We start from the raw sequence: 17,224 nt of genomic DNA, 5'->3' as shown, positions 1-17,224 counted from the left end.
GCAGAATATGTCCGGCCAGCCTGTGTGTTCTATTTTGGGAAGGCTCAATATTTATCATAATCCACTGGTTTATGGAAGGTTGGTTGTACTTATAATTATATTATAAATAATACAATACAGTCCATAATTATGAAGTACATTATAAACTACATGAACTTCCTGCAGTTTATAGCTTTAAAATATAAATCTATAAAAGACATTAAACACAGAGCACTAAAATGTGAAGGCAACAATCAGAAAATAAAACTGCAGACCCCCAAGTAGCTCTAGATTGACCAATTGGGAGCCTTGGATCTCTGCCACTTTCTCCAGGAAGTCCAAGTACTGAAAGCTCTTAATCACCATGACTATGGCTCCTCTGGTTAGTTTCAAATCTATTTCACCAACATTTACATTTCTTTCCCATTTCCTTTTCCTGCATGTGCCTCAAACCCTCAACATCGTCCATATCTCTCTGAACTCTTATCATTACTTTATATTCCCATGTAAAACTTCACAATTCACTTCCTAACCACCAACATCTAACCACTCAGCCATAGGCTTACTACTGTATTGTACCATTTATGCAGATTAATGTCAATTCTAGAACTATCTTGGTTAGGATAAGGCTGCTGCTCACAGAAATGATTACAGAATACCTTTCTATAGTTTGCTTTTTTACGTTCCCAAGATTACATTATAACTTTGATGAAGGATAATTTGATCCAGCGGTTAAAGACACTGAGCTTGTCAGCTGGAGAGCTGGCAGCCCAGTTTGAGACCTGAGCAAGTAGATTAATAGGTACCACTTCAGTGGGAAGTAACAGTGGAAAATGTCTTCAGATAATGCTGGTTGCCTTGTTCAAGAGTTAGACATGAGCACCGTGCCTTAGAGTTGGACATGACCGACAGGGAAATGTTTATCTTTTTAAATATGATCCTAACTGTTACATTATGACCCATATTGGTGGCAATGAGCTGAATTAACGCAGGCAATTAGCAATAATAAGACGGTAGAGAAATAGCTGGTTCTTTAGCTGTAACAGGTTCAATAGAATTTAGAATAACAGAATTGGAAGGGACCTTGGAGGTCTTCTAGTCCAACTTCCTGCTTAGGCAGGAAACCCTACACCACTTCAGACAAATGGTTATCCAACATCTTAAAAACTTCCAGTGTTGGAGCATTCACAACTTCTGGAAACAAGTTGTTCCACTTATTAATTGTTCTAACTGTCAGAAAATTTCTCTTTAGTTCTAGGTTGCTTCTCTCCTTGATTAGTTTCCACCCGTTGCTTCTTGTCCTGCCTTCAGGTGCTTTGGAGAATAGCTTGACTGCCTCTTCTTTGTGGCAGCCCCTGAGATATCAGAACACTGCTATCATGTCTCCCCTAGTCCTTCTTTTCATTAAACTAGACATACCCAGTTCCTGCAACCATTCTTCATATGTTATAGCCTCCAGTCCCCTAATCACCTTTGTTGCTCTTCTCTGCACTCTTTCTAGAGTCTCCACATCTTTTTTACATTGTGGCGACCAAAACTGGATGCAGGATTCCAAGTGTGGCCTTACCAAGGAATTGTAAAGTGGTATTAACACTTCACGTGATCTTGGTTCTATCCCTCTGTTTATGCAGCCTAGAACTGTGTTGGCTTTTTGGGCAGCTGCTGGCTCATATTTAAATGATTGTCCCCTAGGGACTAGATTAGCCATGAAATTTATATAGAAGGGGTCTGTGCTAGTGCAATAGGCTATTTGGATATCCCCAGATTTTACTATTATTATTTTTTTGTGAGAGTCCTTCCAATCCATAATACACGTGATCTACTGTTTAATGCTGAAATGTAAACTTCTCTCAGTCCTGCAGATCCTAATCATGATAAATTATCATTGAGCTTAAGGAGAGCAGAGGATGGTTGGCTGGCCAAAAGAACTGTGATATATCAACATCTTCATTGTGGCACTGTGTAGGTTTGTTTATTTGAAACGAAAGAGCAGCAAAGAGATCAGCCAAATGAAAAGTCAGTTGACTTGAGGACAACAGATTTTTCAACGTGGCCACGAAGAGGTCATGGTCTTTATCAAATGACTCTGATTACCCACAAGGCATGACTGCCTAATTAGGTTATAACATAGCCTACCTAGTAAGGGCTGTGACCCATTTAGCAAAATATTAAGGAGAAATTATGTAATTTGCCTTGACCCAAATAGTAACAGAATAAGCACCGATTCTTATTAAAGGAACCGGCAGAATGGAGATAGAAAGCCATAACCCTTCAAACATCAAGAGCGTGGAGGAGAAAGCTCTCCAGAGGATGACTGGCTTTTGAAAAAGTATAGGAAAAGTAAATTGTTGGTACTCTGAAAACCTGGTGATCTTGGTTATAAATGAAATACATTTCATTTGGAACCTGGCGTTCCAGAAAACCAAGTTACAACCACGTTAGAGGGAAAGAACAAGAAGCTATTTCTGGGGTATTTAGATGAAAACTGGAAAAAATATATCCATAAAGGAGAATATTTGTAGCTCAGGGTTGAACTGAGGGGTCCTTGGTGTTCTCTGAGCTTGCTTATTTTCTTGCAGACGTTTCATTACCCTAAGTAGGAACATCATCAGTGCTAGTAAGGAGTGGTTTGTTCTCAGTTTATATTCTAATGGCTTGCATTGTCAGTGTTGGTGGAGATGGTCTTAGAGGTTCTTGGGCTGTTTACTGTTCACTTGATTGGAGGGTCCTTGATTGGGGTATTGTTTACTTACCCCAGGGGGCCTGGTGGCTCAGCAGACTGATAGCATTGTGATTAACACCAGCTGTCTGCAATTACTGTAAGTTCGAATCTCGCCAAGGCTCAAGGTTGACTCAGCCTTCCATCCTTTCTAAGGTAGGTCAATTGAGGACCCAGTTTGTGGGGGCAATAAGCTGACTTTCTATAAATATACAAAAGTATGAAGGCTATTGCTTAACGCATTGTAAGCCACCCTGAGTCTCCGGAGAAGGGTGGCTTATAAATCAAATTAAAAAAAAAAAATTGACTGTTGGTCTGACGTTAATCTTGGAGTTAATCTATGCTCATCTGGGTGGTGATTGCTGGAGGGGAGAGTTTTGGTCTTTTTGTTCCCTTTTTTGGATATGAAGGGGAGGGGGAATATATGGGTATCTTGGCTTATTGCAATGCTTGGTACAAAATGGGCAGGTCTTCCAACTAAAAATCTAAACTTTGTAATATTATGTATATAGACCAATGTGCAAATCTGGTATCCATACAGACAAAACAGGGGAACGAGAAGGAAGAAACTGCCTTCCCATTCTTTGCTTATCATACTTCTTGGTAATTATAGCAGCAAAACCGGGAAATTTAAAACTGATGATGTGTGACTGAATTTTTAAAGCAGGTTCAACTAAAAACATATTTTAAGTATCTGACTCAAGACTCCCATCTGTATATTGCAATATGCTTTTCAGCTTAGATACGAAATTTCAAATAAATGTGAGTAGTCATTTTTAAATATATATATATATATATATAACACTCAGCATTACAATCACTTTTCATTAGAGAAAAGAACAATGTTTCATAAAGCTACAGGATATGCTTAAGACTGCAAATTTAAACACCCAAAATAATAGATCCTGCAAATGTATGTAAAGAAGACCAAACCTTTGCAAAGCTCTGGTTCTAATGTATGTTAAAAAAGAAAACCAGACAAATAAAACAGATTCCATAAAACGGTACACAGGTGTTCCTTGACTTACAACCATTCATTTAGTAAATGTTCGAAGTTACAAAACCTCTGAAAAAAGCGACTGATGTCCGCTTTTCACATTATCACTGTTGTAGCATTCCCATGGTCACATGATCAAAATTCAGATGCTTTGCAACTGGCATGTACTTAGGACGGTTGCAGTGTCCCAGGGTCATGTGATCCCCTTTTGCGACCTTCTGACAAGCAAAGTCAATGGGGGAAGCCAGATTCACTTTACAACCGTGCTACTAACTTAACAGCTGCCATGATTCACTTAACAACTATGGCAAGGAAGGTCGTAAAACGGGGCAAAACACACCTAAAAACTGTCTCCCTTAGCAACAGACATTTTGGGTTCAATTGTGGTTGTAAGTGGGAGACTACCTGTAGTTAAATATCAAATTTCCTTATCCGCATCGAAATGTCTGAATTTATATTATCTTTTCAAAAACTACTTCATGTTCTTGCTTCTTGGTTCTAAAAGTGTAAAGGGTGCAATTCCCCAGAACATTTTTTGGATGGAATTGCATAGCAAGATGTGATTTTTGGGGCTTTGAGGCAGTAGTGGGATTCAAATTTTTTTACTACCGGTTCTGTGGGTGTGGCTTGGTGGGCGTGGCAGGGGAAGGATACTGTAAAATCTCCATTCCCTCCCCACTCCAGGGGAAGGTTACTGCAAAATCCCCATTTCTGCCCGATCAGCTGGGACTCGGGAGGCAGAGAATAGATGGGGGCAGGGCCAGTCAGAGGTGGTATTGACCGGTTCTCTAAACTACTCAAAATTTCTGCAACCGATTCTCCAGAACTGGTCAGAACCTGCTGAATACCACCTCTGCTTTGAGGGCAATAATGTGGAAAACCAGTATATTTAAATGGTATGCATCAGTTCACCGTGAGTGCAAAAAAAAACACCAAAAAAAACGGTCACATATATCCACACAATACCCACCCACTTGTAATTTACAGGTAATCTTTGACACACGCCCACAATTGAACCCAAAGTTTCTTTTTTCCAAGTGAGATATTTGTTACCTGACTTTTGCTCCATTTTACGACCTTTCTTGCCACAATTGTTAAGCGAATCACTGCAGTTGTTAAGTTAGTCACACGGTTGTTAAGGTTAATCTGGTGACAAAAGGTGATTGTATGATCCCAGGACATTGCAGCTGTCATAAATGAGGAGTCAGTTGCCAAATGATCAGAAGATGCCACAATGGTCATCAGTGTGAAAAACCATCCTAAATTGCTTTTTCGGTGACGTTGTAACTTTGAATGGTCACTAAATGAACTGTTGTAAGCCGAGGACCACTTGTATAATAGAACTGGAGAGGAGTGGAAAAAACCAGGTGCACAAAGAGCGTATCGGGCTCCTGAGTATGATTGCTTATAAAAGGACTATGCAGCAAACATGGTCCAGACACCAATCTGTCAAATCAACAATTTACAGTCTCAATTTATGTAGAGTTTATTGTTCCCATGAGTAAACTGAAAAAGTCTGGACATCTTGAGCTTAAATCCTCCATTATTTCTCCTGGCTCACTTCAGCTCCTCTCCTGCCCACCCCTCTCCCCAAATTTGGTGCTTTTAATGCAAATACTGTAATACAAACAATCAGCTTTCCTACTCTGCTAAGAAAATTCTTCTATTCTCAGTCTCTATTATACAGGCAATTTACAACTTCCATATATTCCTGTATTTTCCTAACTGATTCCTCTTACTAATGCATGAAAAAGCACTAACCTGCCCCACTAGCTCTTAGGTAAAGGTTCCCCTTGCACATATGTGCTAGTCATTCCTGACTCTAGGGGGCACTGCTCATCTCTGTTTCAAAGCCGAAGAGCCAGTACTGTCTGAAGACGTCTCCGTGGTCATGTGGCTGGCATGACTAAATGCCAAAGGCGCACGGAACGCTATTACCTTCCAACCAAAGGTGGTCCCTATTTTTCTACTTGCATTTTTTACATGCTTTCGAACTGCTAGATTGACAGAAGCTGGGACAAGTAACAGGAGCTCACTCCGTTATGCAGCACTAGGGATTCGAACCGCTGAACTGCCAACCTTTCGATTGACAAGCTCAGCATCTTAGCCACTGAGCCACTGCGTCTGCTTGATCCCAGCGCTCCGGAGGCCCAGTTTTCAGCCTGGATGGCTTCCTGCAGCACTCTGGAGGCCCTGTTTTGGGTCTGGATGGCTTCATGGAGCACTCCAAAGGCCCCCTTTTGGGCCCTGATGGCTTCTGCAGCACTCTGGCGACCAAAACATATCGCTGAGGGCACATGCCCCCCCTCCACACCCCATTTTTGCTAGCAGAGGCACCACCAGCCGGTCCTTTGCTATTTCCAGACCGAACCCGCGGGCCAGATCTAAGCACCCCGGCCCAGGGGTTTTGAGTTTGACAGTCCTGTTCTAGAAGGTCTGCAGGGTTTTTTTAAAAGTTGAAAGCAATGTGGGGACTGTGACCTCTTCACTAAGGCTCTCTTTGTCCCGCTGCCAGTGCCCAAAGGACATAACAGACCTCTCCTTTTATGTACACTCATTTTGTACTACATAGGCCCCCAAATTCTAATCATGCAGAGCTAATGTTGTAGAAAGTCCACCTTTCAATTTCTTTTCAACCTATGGACTATCAAGCCCTGCTATTTTAGAGACACTGCTTCAAAATATGACTTCATATAAAAAAAAACAAACTTATTCTCTGGCTAGGCCTCACTAGCAATTTTGCCCAATCCCTTTGCATTCTTTTTATCATTTTCACAAATTGTTTTTTTCCTTCTGCTGTCGTCATTTAGGAAATAAAAATTAAAATTAAACTGAAAGCACCCCTACCTGCGGTGCCTAAAGTTATTTATTTAAACGTAATATGCTTGGGCAGCTCAATTGCTTCTAATGGGCTATTATAGCAGAGTTCAGCAGTTCTGTCATTTACATCTTAATCCAAGCCAAGTCTCTTTCTTAAAATAGATTTCATTCCAGTCCAACATTTTTAATAGGCTGATGAGAATGGCATCTACTTCATACAAGGTGTACAATGAGGTGTCCTACAAACCCTATTTTTGCTTTCTGAAGCCTGATGTTCAGGATCTGGTTTTTACATACAAACACCTGTTTCCTTCTTATAAATTCTTCCCTGCTTTTATTAATTTATGTTTGAGTCCCCCTATGGGTTCAATTCCAAATAGCAAAATAGTTTGCAGATTAAGTCCAGCTTTGTACTAATAGCATTTGATTTGTTTTTATAGCTGTTTATCCCGTAAATGCCTGTCTTCTCAATTTTTCTATACTACTGAGTGATAATCATGGATAACAGCCCTGCTTGGCTAGAAATGTTACATGTTTTCGGCAATGCTCTACCACAGGGGTGTCAAACACAAATCCAGCAGGCTGGATCCAGCTCGCGAGGTTCTTAAATCTGGGCTGGAAGTAGCAAAGGACTGGCTCGCGGTACCTCTGGCAGCCAAAGGGGGGGCTGTGCACGGCCCCCTGCCCCCCGTTTTCAGCCTCTTGCAGCACTTTGCCAGCCAAAACAGGGCATGGCGGGGGGGGCAGGGTGCTGCAGGAGGCATCCGTCCTGTCTCTCTCTCCCACTCCTCATCCCCCCGCCCCCCGCCGGCCCGACCAATGCTGATCTGGCCCTCGGAGAAATCCAGTTTGACAGCCCTGCTCTACTGCAAGCCTATACAACGAAGCAAAGGATGCTTAAGTGATTATACTGCTATTACATTTCTACTGCTGTTTGTCAGCCACAGGCCTATCAGAGGGAGTTGTGTGCTTTTGTTTATTCCAATCCTATTGTCTCAGATGCCAGATTTTATTTACTAGGCTTTGTAAAGTCTTGGCTTCAGAACCAATTCCAAAGATAAGCAACTTGTTCTTCATCAACAGCCATGTCTGAGTAAACGACTCCTTTCTGAAACATAAACTCCTACCGTGGATATGAGCTGTGGATATGAGCCGTGTGGGCGCAGTGGTTAGAGTGCAGTACTGCAGGCTACTTCTGCTGACTGCCTGCAATCTGGCAGTTTGAATCTCACCAGGCTCAAAGTTGACTTAGCCTTCCATCCTTCTGAGGTGGGTAAAATGAGGGCCCAGATTGTTGGGGGGCAATAGGCTGACTCTGTAAATCACTTAGAGAGGGCTGTAAAGCACTGTGAAGCAGTATATAAGTCTAAGTGCTATGGCTATTGCTACCTGCACCTCGTATTTTGATCACCTGGTTTTCCTTTTTATAGAACCTGATCTAATGAAACCCCCAAACATTTTCTAGTCCTTTTGGCATGGCCTCTAGAATTTGAACTGTGCCCATCCTGTAATTTGGTACAATTTTTAGTCTCCAATACCCTTCTTGAGATCATTCCTTCGGCACGAAGATTTTATGACTCTCCAGAAGCCTAAAGCAAGATAACTTACCTCTTGTCGAAAAAGTGCGGCCTGTTCTTTGCAACCGGGCAGACGCTGAACAAAGCCAGCCACCTAGAAAAGAATGTTAGAAATAAAAAACAAAAAAATGTTACAAGGACAACCAGCGACTTGCCCATTTCGTTAGCTTGAACAAAATATTGTAAAACATAAGGGGTTTTCTTGCTCGAGAGAATCCTGTAGCTTATAAATAAAAAATGTTATTATACTTACTATGAAGTTGGCAGAAATTTATAAAGGTTAAGCTACATGGGACACAAGAACCCTGGCAGGTAGGCAGACAGGCCCAAAGACAGAGCCTAGACAGTGAGCCAAGTATAGTATTTCTGGCTCAGCCTGCATAGCTTAGCTATTTTGACCACACACTTCGGATAGCAGCAATGGAGCTAGTATTTTATTGGCCCCAGCAGGCTTGGTATGTTATCCCTTAAAGCAGGTGTGTCAAACTGGATTTCTTCGGGGGCCAGATTAGCATTGTAGTTCTCCTCTGCAGGCTAGTTGGAGGTGGGGGGTGGGATGGACAGCCTCCTGCAGTACCCTGCTGGCCAAAATGGGGCGTGGGGGCCTCCCTCCCCCTGTTTTGGCTGCCAGAGGCACCACAGACGGGTCCTTTGCTATTTCCAGGCTGGCCCCGTGGGTCAGATTTAAACATCTCACGGGCCACATCTGGCCCGTGGGCCTTGAGTTTGACACCCCTGCCAGAGGTTGTATTCAGCAGGTTCTGACCAGTTCTGGAGAACCGGTAGCGGAAATTTTGAGTAGTTTGGAAAATAAGGAAATGCCACCTCTGACTGGCCCCGCCCCCATCTATTCTCTGCCTCCGAGTCCCAGCTGATTGGGAAGAAATGGGGATTTTACAGTATCCTTCCCCTGCCACGCCCACCAAGCCACACCCACCAAGCCATGTCATGCCCACCAAGCCACACCTACAGAACCGGTAGTAAAAATTTTGAATCCCACCACTGACCCTTGCCCTATAGGAATCATTCTGATCTAAACCAAATTCTCCTGAGTTATGACAGGCACAACATTCCTACCACAAATAGGACAAGGCGAGCCATTAATTGTCAAAACAACACCACACCACATTTCTTTCCTTTCAAATTCTTGGTTGTGGGGTTGTGAACTTGGTGGTTTTCTTGCAGATATTTCATTACCAAACTAGGTAACATTACACTGGCTTCCTGTGGTCTTCAGGATGTTGGTGACCACCTTTAAAGCGCTCCATGGCTTAGGGCCGGGGTATTTACGAGACCGCCTTCCGCCGCCAATAGCCTCCCATCGGCCAGTACGCTCCCACAGAGAGGGACTCCTCAGGGTGCCGTCGGCCAGACAATGTCGGCTGGCGACCCCCAGGGGGAGAGCCTTCTCTGTGGCGGCACCTGCCCGCTGGAACGACCTAACCCCAGAGATACGCACGATACCAGACCTCCGGACTTTTCGTCGGGCCCTGAAAACACATCTTTTTCACCTAGCTGGGCTGGCTCGATACCATCCCTTCGGTTTTAATTTGTAATTGGTTTTAATCCGGGTTGTTTTAAATGGATAGCCAAAATTATTTAATGTTTTTTAATTTGCTTTTAAATTTTATATGTTATGTTTTACCATGGCTGTTCACCGCCCTGAGTCCTGTTGGAGAAGGGTGGTATACAAATTAAATAAAAATAAATAAATAAATAAATTATCACTGCTCTTTGTGGTTATCTATTTCCTGGCTTCTGAGAAATTGATTACAGATTCTTAATTATGTCCACTTGCAGTGTTCTTTTCAATTTCCTTGCAAAAGATTCTTCTCATTTTTTAAAAAGTTATTTCAAATTTCTTTTGGCACTCCGAAAGCAGATCTAATTCTAAGAAGTGGGGAAGATCTGCAACTTAACACTGATTTATTCATGATGATAATAGTGATGCTTAAACGTATGACCCAACTCAAGGCCCAGGGGCTGGATCCGGCCCGTGGGGTGTTTAGATCTGGCCCGCAGGGCTACTCTGGAAACAGTGAAGGACAGCACAATTGCAAAGAGCTCCCAAGTGGGTACTAGTTTGGTACTACCCACAATTTAATACCCAGCTGAAGTTGGATTTCCATCCAGCCACGTGGCTATGCATAGCTCCCCCAACAGAACCATTCAGTACCATGTTTAATCCCTCATTCAGCCATTTCTAATCCCCACCAAAATGAAAAAGAAACGGACTGTGCGACATAGGTAAGGATGCACAGCTAAAGCCAGTCAGCTGGAAGGGAAAATACCACAATGTGTAGCCTGGCCCCCAAATTAAGCTTTCACTATAAAATGACAGCCTTGGCAGAACAAGCCTGTGTGTCAGCAATCCTTGTTACACTGTGGGGATGGTTTGTGACGCAGCCACGCAAGCATGCGCAGGGCCAATGGCAAGGGATAGTGAGTCAGCAGTCCAGAGAAGCACAGAAAAAGCTATTGTCAGTGGAGGCCCCCAAAGGGGCAGCTGCTTAACAAGGAGGGCTCACTGCAACATCCAGGATCAATATCTACCCATAGATTCCAGATCCTGGCTGGTTAAAAGTTCTGGCTGGGTTAACCCTCACTCCCAAATTTAACCACAGCTGCACAGCAGAGCAAGGAACAAAATTGCTGGCTGTAGGAGGTTAAGGATGAGAGAGAGAGAGAGAGAAAGAGATGGAGGGAGGGAGGGAGGGAGGGAAGAAGGGAGAAAAGAAAAGCAGAACTTACCTCTTCCACGCTCCATTTGGCCACATTCTTAGCGGTGAGGCCCGAGACCTCCGGCAGCAGTTTGCAGTGCTGCTCCCAGCAGAGATGGAGACGGTGGGTCGGATTGGCAGACAGGGAAGGCATGAAGACAGACTGGTGTAGGGTCTGCTGCAGAGCAAAGGCAGTGTCTGGTAGGAGATCAGGGATGAAGGGGGGGGAGGAGGAAGGGAGGGAGAGAGAAAGAGAAGGAAGGAAGGAAGGAAAGAAAGAAAGAAAAATAAATCTGTTAATCCTGGTTCAGGTGCACTTTGGAAATCAAGAAATCACTTTTCTTCAGAACGTCCCTCTCCCCACCCCACCCACCCCACAAAAAAAAAAGGGGGGGGAAGACCAGAACCCCAGTGCTGTTCTGGCGGCTGTTAGAGATGTCCTGATGCTAACACCGGAGGAGTTGCCAGCAATCTATTACCAGAGAGGAGGCGGCTGGGTGACTGCATCTTCAGCTGGAAATTAATGGCACCATTCCAGTTTACGGTTTGTTCCCAGCCGGCTAAGAGCACTCGGCATGCCAGATAATGACAGGCACTGGCTGACTCCCAGGAGACAAGACTCCATGGTCAGGGAGCCTGGCAGCTTCATCCGGATGTTAGCATCGCTCCCCATAGGTGAAAGGACCGGAGATGCTAAGGAATGGAAAGCAGTTCGATCTTTTCTCCCTCTGCCCCTCCTTGCCCCTTCCCTCCGATGTGACGTATGTGAGATCATTTGGTTTTTGCTGTCTCATACTGCGGTAAGAACCAGGGGGCCTGACTCTGGGTAGAAAGAAGAAGAGGAGGAAGTGTTGATGAACACAGCATAGCAACCCTTCCTTGATTGACAATATTGGCTAATTAGGGTTTTGGCTTCTCCTCCTCCGCTTACAGATGAAAAGGAGCCAATATAACTGAACACTGGGACTTTTTTTTCTTTTCCAGGATGCGCTGATTGGAAACAGCTCTGGTGACATCTACTGGCAACAGGAAAGGATTGTTGCTTGCCCTTTCGCTCCTCTTAACAGTAAAGGTAAAGGTTCCCCTCGCACATATGTGTTAGTCGTTCCCGACTCTAGGGGGCGGTGCTTATCTCTGTTTCAAAGCCGAAGAGCCAGCGCTGACCGAAGACGTCTCCGTGGTCATGTGGCCGGCATGACTAAACGCCAAAGGCTCACGGAACGCTGTCACCTTCACACCAAAGGTGGTCCCTATTTTTCTACTTGCATTTTTTACGTGCTTTCAAACTGCTAGGTTGGCAGAAGCTGGGACAAGTAACGGGAGCTCACCCCGTTACGCGGCACTGGGGATTTGAACCGCTGAACTGCCGACCTTTCGATCGACAAGCTCAGCATCTTAGCCATTGAGCCACTGTGTCCCCTTCGCTCCTCTTAGCTTCACTCCTACCAATAGTTTTAAAATAATTCAGGTGTTTTAAAACAGGGGGGGGGGCTGTTTTTAAGTGATTGACACCTGGCCTGGCTCATAAAATGTTCATAATTTTGAATGTTCATTAAGCAACCAGTTGTAAGTTGAGGACTACCTGTATGCTGGTTGACAATTAGGCCTGGGTAACTTATCTCAATCAGAAGCACATTTGGGACAATTTAAAGATCAGGTGAAGAGATTACAAAGGGCGACGTGATGTGGAGGATTAAAAAAGGAAAAAGGGGATGTGTTTCACTCAAGTCCAGAATTGGGAATTTTTTGGGAAGATGCTCGAAGTCGATTGGAGTCTCTAAAAGAACCTCCCAGCGTTAAGAGCTACGAATACCCAGCAACATTTTATTATGGATCCCGCTTTTTTGCTTCCCTACCCGAGACCAAGTTTTTAAAAATTTCCAATTCCTTTGTAAGGAAGACAAAATTCTCTGGGGACAGAATTTGTTTTTACTGATTGCTGGCAGAAACAGAGCACTTCCTCTCGGACAGATCTTCAAGACAACAGTGGCCCTTACAATTCAAGAAAGGAAGAAGCATCAAGGCAAACTTGAACTAAGGAGCAAAATAACGGGGTTCTAGTTATCATGGACATTATTCAATATTTAGAATCCATCAGCACAAGAATTCACAATAGCTTCAAATAGGCATTAACACCAACCTTTTTCCCCATCAGTCTCTTGCTTCACTAGCTGGAGCTTTATATAGCTATGCGAACAGCCAATCCTACAAAATCCAATTTTGGTGTTAACACAAGAAAGTATTACAGATTGTAAAAAAAAAAAAAAAAGAGAGAGAGAGAGAGAGACAGTTTTTAGCCAGGGAGGTAATACTGGTCGTCCTCGACTTACAACCGTTCATTTAGTGACTGTTCAAAGTTAGAACAACACTGAAAAAAGGGACTTATGACCGGTTTTCGGACCGTATGACCATGGCAGCATCCTCATGATCGAAATTTGGATGCTTGGCAATTGGCATGTGTTTATGACGGTTGCGGGGTACCGTGTTTCCCCGAAAATAAGACCCTGTCTTATATTTTTTTGAACCCTGAAATAAGCGCTTGGCCTTATTGCCATGCGCTCAAAAGCCCGATTGGTCTTATTATCAGGGGGTGTCTTATTTTGGGGGAAACAGGTTAGGTCCCAGAAGGCCCCAGTTTTGCTTCTGACCAGCAAAATCAATAGGGAAGCAGATTCACTTAACAACTTAAAAAGTGGTTCATTTAAGAAAGTTTGTAAAATTGTAATAAAACCATGGAAATGTTGGGCTCATTTGTGGTCGTAAATCAAAGGACTACCTGTATAACCATTAAAATATTTCCTGAAGATGGCACTTAAAAGACTTATCAGGGATATTGTGGCCTGTAGCTGCATTAAGGCTTATTTTAAACCAGCATTTGAAATCAAAACAAGTACACAAAGGCATGGACATTTTGACAGGCTTCAGGACTGATGGAAGCAACCTGAATTTATTTCGAGATTGCTTGGCTATAAACCCATTGAATGCATTTGTGTCATTGAATGAATGAGTCCATGTATTTGTAAATAAAGTCCCCTTCCAATCTGTAGCCCACCTATTTCCAAACTGTCTTCAAACTTAACTGCTTGATAGGTTGGGCTAATTGAAACATTTTGCTTACCCTTTTGCTTTGATTTTAGTAATAGTAGGTGTTTCCCCTTCGGCCCAGTCTTTCTCTTGGCTGGTCTCAGACTGTTCAGAAAAACTATGAACGCTGCTTCTCCCTGACCTCTCTCCTTCTTGCGTGGATGACTTTCTGATAAGAAAAATATGCATTCTATATAGATCCATCCATATCTGTCACTTCCAAACCATCTATCTATCTAGGGAACAGGACCCAGGAGAGTTTCATGCACACGGCTAGATTGATAAGGTTTGGCTCAGATGTCAGTCTCATCTCATTAAGTTCTTTGCCTCATTCAGTTCTTTTGTATTTGGGAATATAAGACATACCTTTTTAAAAGGGGGGGGGAATTTAGGTGCGTCTTATACACCGAATGTAGCCCCGCCCACCCATTGGCCCCTACCCTTTGGCCTCTGCCTCCCAGCAGTTTACCTCCTTGCAGCAAGCAGCAAGAAGAAACAGTTTGCTTCAGCACAGCCTAATTAGCACAAGTTGATTGGATCAGCCACCGACTCTCAGCTGTTTTTCTGCTTGCTGCAAGGAGGTAAATTGCTGGGAGCAGATTTTTTTTTCTTGTGCAAATCAAGCTATGCTGAAAACGAAAATGAAAGTAAAGCAGGCTATTTGCTGTAACGAGGCAAAATTGCTGGGAGGCAGAGGCAGATTTCTTTTTCTTTGGTTTTCCTCACCAAAAAAGGTAGGTGCGTCTTATGGTAACTGTACTGGAATAAACATTCCACCATACAACAAAGTCTGAACTCTATAGACTTTACACCAATGGTTCTTAACCCTTTCCTCACCCCGGACCCCTTTTAAATATGGCCACAGACCTTGGCCACGGAGCCACAAGGCTTAACTCAAGATTTAAATCATAACATTTCTTCAAGCCTTCAAGAACCCTCTGTGATGACGTCACGCCCCTCCCCCCCACAGTGGTCTGCGGGGTTGAGAACCATTGCTTTGCACCATTTCAATTTACCCAGCTAGACTTGTATTGTACACTTCCTACCAAATGCCAGAGAAGCACAGTGCTGCAAACAAACAAACAGAAAATCTAGTTCAAAGGCATGTAAAGTTTTGCCAAACTTTACAAACAAAATTTACAGACATGAGGGAACAAAAGCCAGCAAAATGGCAAAAAAAAATTTCTTTTGCAGTAGTCAGACCAAATAAAAGCTTAATAGAACATGGGCAATGGTAAAACAGTTTTTAGGATGCAATCTACAGCTTCACCTGGACTGTGGAGAATCTTCTTGCAAATCTGTAAGTTGTGCTGAAATGTCAGATTTCTTGGGTTTGAGAGCACCGCTACCAAGTGATGGTTTTTCTCCACCAAGGCGATCCTGTAACAAGCCCTCTCGGGTGCGACTGGTTTCGGAATAAGGGCAGCCAATTAACCTACATCAAAAGCAAAACAATGTTCCCATTGCAAAAAATATGATTCATTTTTTTTTTACAGAAGGCTACCTTAAATAAACAAGCTAGGATGTAACACATCAGCCCTGCAAGAGTAAAATAATGGTAGGGATTGGTAAGCAAATGGAGCTTGGGAAGGAAATCGAATTGTTTACTAAATGAGAAATTCTATGGAGAGAAGGATATTTCAGACCTAGTGAGCAGAAAACAAAACAAGTGCTCCTTAGGAAGGCTGAGAATCTGGCTGAGCTGAGAGCAACGTTAAATAAAAGCAAAACCTTGCACGGAAATAGAGCATCAAAAGGTCTAGCTAGAGGCAGCATGCAGGAAGAGTTAAGAGAAGAATGATTTAACCAAAGGCTTTGAATAAATGTAGGAAGGAAGGGGCAGGAGAATAAAACAGTAGACTCTGGCTTTCTCTTCTTCATAGCCATCAGCAAAGTTTTCCATGCTGAAAATAACATAATTAACATAATTCAAGTTTCTCTAGGCAGATCTCTATCATTTATATCAGAGGTCTGCAACCTTAAACACTCAAAGAGCCATTTGAACCCTTTTCCCGCAGGAAAAACACACACACACACACACACACACACCAGGAGCCACAAAACCTGGGTGAGTGTGGCCAACTCGATGTCACTCACTCCCACCCAGTCACATGACCCCCCAGCCATACCTACCCAGCCACAAAACCATTCTCTCTATGCCTCCCTCTCCCCCTCTCCCTGTATTCCCCTCTCTCTCACCCTCTATCTCTCTCCCCTATCCTTCTCAAGTGAGCGGCCGCCTGCCCCATGCACGCCTTTCCTGCGCTTTGGCACTCACTTGAGGAGGGTCTCCCCCGCGCGTGTGCATGCTCCCGGCTCAGCCACAGCCAGCCAGAGGGTCACGAGAGGAGGGTCGCCCAAAGGGAAGCCTCCGCTGTGGCTGGCGATCGTTCCTTATTTCCAAAAATATCCAAAAAAGAAATAAAAGGGTCGAGGGGCGGGGCCAACCAGTGATGGGAGCCGCAGCAGAGGGCCCAAAGAGCCGCATGCGGCTCCGGAGCCGCGGGTTGCCGACACCCAATTTATATACTCATCCATGCGACCAGATTTCTACTGGACCTTTTTAAAAAATTGCTTCACAGATCTTGGTGTGCTCTCTCTCTCTCTCTCTACACACACACATACACACACTACATACACAGACAAGATCTGGAATCCCAAAGGTGCTTTTTCAGGAGGCAACTGGACTTTCTTGTTGTTGTTGTTGTTTTTGAAGACGTTTCGCTTCTCATCCAAGAAGCTTCTTCAGCTCTGACAGGATAGTGGGGAATGGAAGGATTTATATTCCTTGCAGAAGGAATATAATATAGAAGATTCTTGGATGAGAAGCGAAACGTCTTCAAAGAAAAAAATAACAAGAAAGTCCAGCTGCCTCCTGAAAAAGCACCTTTGGGACAACCATGACTTTGGATGACTGAGACTCTCTACAGACTTCAAGATCTGGAATATACATTCTGCCCCTATTATTCTGATGTATCATCATCAGAGAAGAATCCATGACACACAACTTCTTCTCTAAAGCAAGGAGCAAATTCTCTATTAAATTTGGCTAGATGTGGAAAGCAAGGGAAAACATAGGATATTGTTTTGAGCCATTCCAGCTTTTCCCCACCTCCTGGAATAAATATGAGAAGATCAACTTTGGGACTTTAAATGTTTAGAGCTCGCAAATAATCACGTGAATCTCCCTAACAGATGTTGATACTGCTTTTCTATCATGCTAGTTATTTGCCTGGCAGTCGAGGGACGCCAACTACAAAGCACAAGAGGGAGCTACAACACAACACTTTAGAACTAAGATCCACATTTGTATTTACAGTTGACTGAA

The 17,224-nt window shown here is 43.5% G+C and overlaps 1 protein-coding gene across 4 annotated transcripts in view; it reads right to left on the bottom strand.

The window, feature by feature from the left end:
• Positions 1 to 17,224, bottom strand: part of LOC117663464 (lethal(3)malignant brain tumor-like protein 3) — a 54,656-nt gene that overhangs the window by 3,504 nt on the left and 33,928 nt on the right. For all 4 annotated transcript variants that reach the window (XM_034413684.3, XM_034413683.3, XM_034413685.3 and 1 more), the window contains 5 exons: positions 15,167 to 15,331; positions 13,931 to 14,065; positions 12,953 to 13,017; positions 10,844 to 11,010; positions 8,124 to 8,186 (listed from right to left, as the gene is read on the bottom strand). In XM_034413684.3, the coding sequence (XP_034269575.1) occupies positions 8,124 to 8,186; positions 10,844 to 11,010; positions 12,953 to 13,017; positions 13,931 to 14,065; positions 15,167 to 15,331 (595 nt within the window). The remainder of the gene's footprint in view (positions 1 to 8,123; positions 8,187 to 10,843; positions 11,011 to 12,952; positions 13,018 to 13,930; positions 14,066 to 15,166; positions 15,332 to 17,224) is intronic.

This window comes from Pantherophis guttatus, chromosome 10 (assembly GCF_059756535.1).
Source record: "Pantherophis guttatus breed Tessera chromosome 10, ASM5975653v1, whole genome shotgun sequence".
Classification (NCBI taxonomy): domain Eukaryota; kingdom Metazoa; phylum Chordata; class Lepidosauria; order Squamata; family Colubridae; genus Pantherophis; species Pantherophis guttatus.
This window is presented reverse-complemented; position numbering and strand designations above follow the sequence as displayed.